This window comes from Cyprinodon variegatus, unplaced genomic scaffold (assembly GCF_000732505.1).
Source record: "Cyprinodon variegatus isolate N-32 unplaced genomic scaffold, C_variegatus-1.0 Scaffold9, whole genome shotgun sequence".
Taxonomy (NCBI): Eukaryota; Metazoa; Chordata; class Actinopteri; order Cyprinodontiformes; family Cyprinodontidae; genus Cyprinodon; species Cyprinodon variegatus.
In genome coordinates, this window is record NW_015150462.1 from 145,854 (window position 1) to 148,501 (window position 2,648).

Consider the following 2,648-nt stretch of genomic DNA (forward strand, 5'->3'; position numbering starts at 1 on the left):
TTTGATAATCCAGGTTTGATATTTTGGTGAACACTTATTTATTAATTATTTTTTAAACTGAAGCAAACCGAAGCGCGTCCTTCCCCTGTACTCACATGTGGGTAATAGTCCATGACCAGCAGGTACTCTGTGCGGCCCTCGGGGCCCGTCCGCTCATCAGCGGCGATGAAACGAGCGATGTTATCGTGCTCCAGCAGCGGCAGACGGTAGATGGAGCACTCGTTGATGAAGTTCTGCCGATTGGCTGCTGTGAAAACTTTAACGGCAACTGGCCGCTCGTCCAGGGAGCCGCAGTAGACGGTGCCGTATCTCCCACGTCCAATCAGCTGAGTAGTGGAAAAAAACACAGAAAAACAAACTATAACGACACGCATTTTAGATTTTAAACCCGTTTTAAAATGACTCATATAAAAAGAAAAAGAGCAAACAGAAAGCTTTGAATGCTTCGCTGTGAACATATTCCCAAACAGAAGCACAAAGCTGCTCAACAGATATAAAGAGACCCAAAAAAAGACTCAACATCTCAAGAGAGGTAAAAGCAATCATTGACAGACGACAGTGAAGCATGTTCGCAGGCAGGCAGGGGAGTGGGGAGATGAGAAATAAATTGAATTACAAACCAACAACAGGATTAAACAGTTAAAATGGCTTTGAGTCAGTTCCAAATCATTCAATTAGTTTCCTGAATTAGCCAGAGGACAGCGTGCTATTAGGACCAAAACAGACTGCCTTAAAATGTCATCTGCAAGGGAAGAATTCAGCAGCGTATTTATTTATGTCTAATGTCTTCCTCTGGCGTAGAAAGATACAAGGAGAAACAAGGAACCTGTTTAGTCTGGGAGTAAGCTACCCCCCCCCACTCCCTTTAATGGGAAAAAAAAAGCATGTGTGCGCGATAAGGCAGAAGGACGACATCGTAAAACGAACTCCTGTTCTTTGTTCTGGTCTGAAAATGACGTTTAAAATCCGAACGGCTGCAGATGGTAAATATTCCAGCTCTACACATAAATCTGCATCACCGTATTAATTGCAGCAGTGACTCACTTGCATGGCCTCAGGACATCTTTATAAAACAAGTTTCTAAATACTGACAGTCTCTACAAGGCCGAAGCAGATGTAACCTGCAGCTTCTGAAACGCAACAGAGAAATCTGAGTCATACGTTGAATAACTGAGAATGTTATCTGATAAAAAAGAAGTCAAACATTTAACTTACATCCACTGGAGGATAGATCAAAATGAAAGGCAGACAGTCTATGAGCTTTAAACCTGACAGTGAACCTTATTAATTCAGACACACTGAAAGGAGTCAACACACTAAAGCAGACTCTAACAAGGCAATTCTAAAAACTCTTTCCTAGTTTAAACACCCACATGTTGTTATTGTTTATTAGTTTTGTCAGGGAGCAGAATTCAAGCAGCAAAATAAGCCTAGACCATCACACTGCCACCTCCATGTCTAACTGCGGGCACCAGGGTTCTCTTTCTGAAAAGCAGTTATTTAACAAACAGGGTAAAAGATGCAAAACTTTAAAAATATCATCTTTGGGATCATCAACATCTGAAAAGTTAATATTCTTTCTAGTCAGCAGTGGTTTGGATGCCATTTTTTTCTCCGTCTTTTTCTCATTGCTGAATCAGAAACACCGACCCTAGCTAGGGAACATGTGGCCTTTAGTGATTTAGATAATTTTCTGTAGTTTTTTCGTCACCTCAAGGGTGAGTTGATGTGTTTGTTTCACGTTTTCTCCATGTATAATCTCAATGCAATTCCCAAAGCCTTAGAAATAGTTCCTTAACCCTTTAATATCTACCTCATTTTGGGAAATTCTCACCTATTTTCCATACCCAAATGAAAAAGCAAATAACTTAGGAACTATAAGCCCCAATTACATGTGTGATACATTAATTGAAAACTAACACCTTCTAGTTTCTATATATATACATGAAAATTGGGTGAGCAAAACACCCAAGCTGCATCAAGTCAAAGCTGCATCAGTTCAAACAAGACTCAAAGTTGTTGTTTTTTATTCTCGAAAATAATAAGTCTTTTTTGAACATGCTTTGCTGTGGCTTAATTGTCATGGTACATTTTGACATGCTGCTATATCTGTGTTAATTGTGCTTTGGTGCTTGCTATGTGCATAAAATTAACTAGGTGGTTGAATTGTGGAGAATCTAAGCTTTCCAACGATGTCTAACATGTCTATATTGGTAAACATGTTACCAGTGTAATTTTCATGCATTCTGAGTTATTATTTGTAAACGCTTTAAAACGTTGGGTTTTGAGAGGTTAAATCTTGGTCAATTGATAGATGTAAATGACTTTAAAAAAAAAATCTGTTTCTGAAATTGATTTCAGGAGATGAAGTGTTTTTTTTTTTGTTTTGTTTTTTTTTTACAGCTCTTTTAGCCAACTCTCATGATTTAACATGCAGGGAGATTAGTGTTCAACACAACAGCAGGATGGTCTGAAAAGTTTGTTCCTCTAAACCAGAGGTTTTCAACAGGGGGTTCACGACCCCTAGGGGGTCCACAGAGGTACTGCATGGGGGTCATGAAAGTTTTGGTTGATATTTTTTTTTCTTGTTTGTTTTTTTACATTTCCCCCCTCCAATTTTTTTTTCCACTAATTGAAATGTCTTTAAA

The 2,648-nt window shown here is 38.8% G+C and overlaps 1 protein-coding gene across 1 annotated transcript in view; it reads right to left on the bottom strand.

Moving 5' to 3' along the window:
- The window catches only part of bmpr2 (bone morphogenetic protein receptor type II), a 43,198-nt gene that overhangs the window by 11,468 nt on the left and 29,082 nt on the right, over window positions 1-2,648 (bottom strand). The window contains exon 6 of the mRNA XM_015378703.1: window positions 96-326. Coding sequence (XP_015234189.1) covers window positions 96-326 — 231 coding nt within the window. The remainder of the gene's footprint in view (window positions 1-95; window positions 327-2,648) is intronic.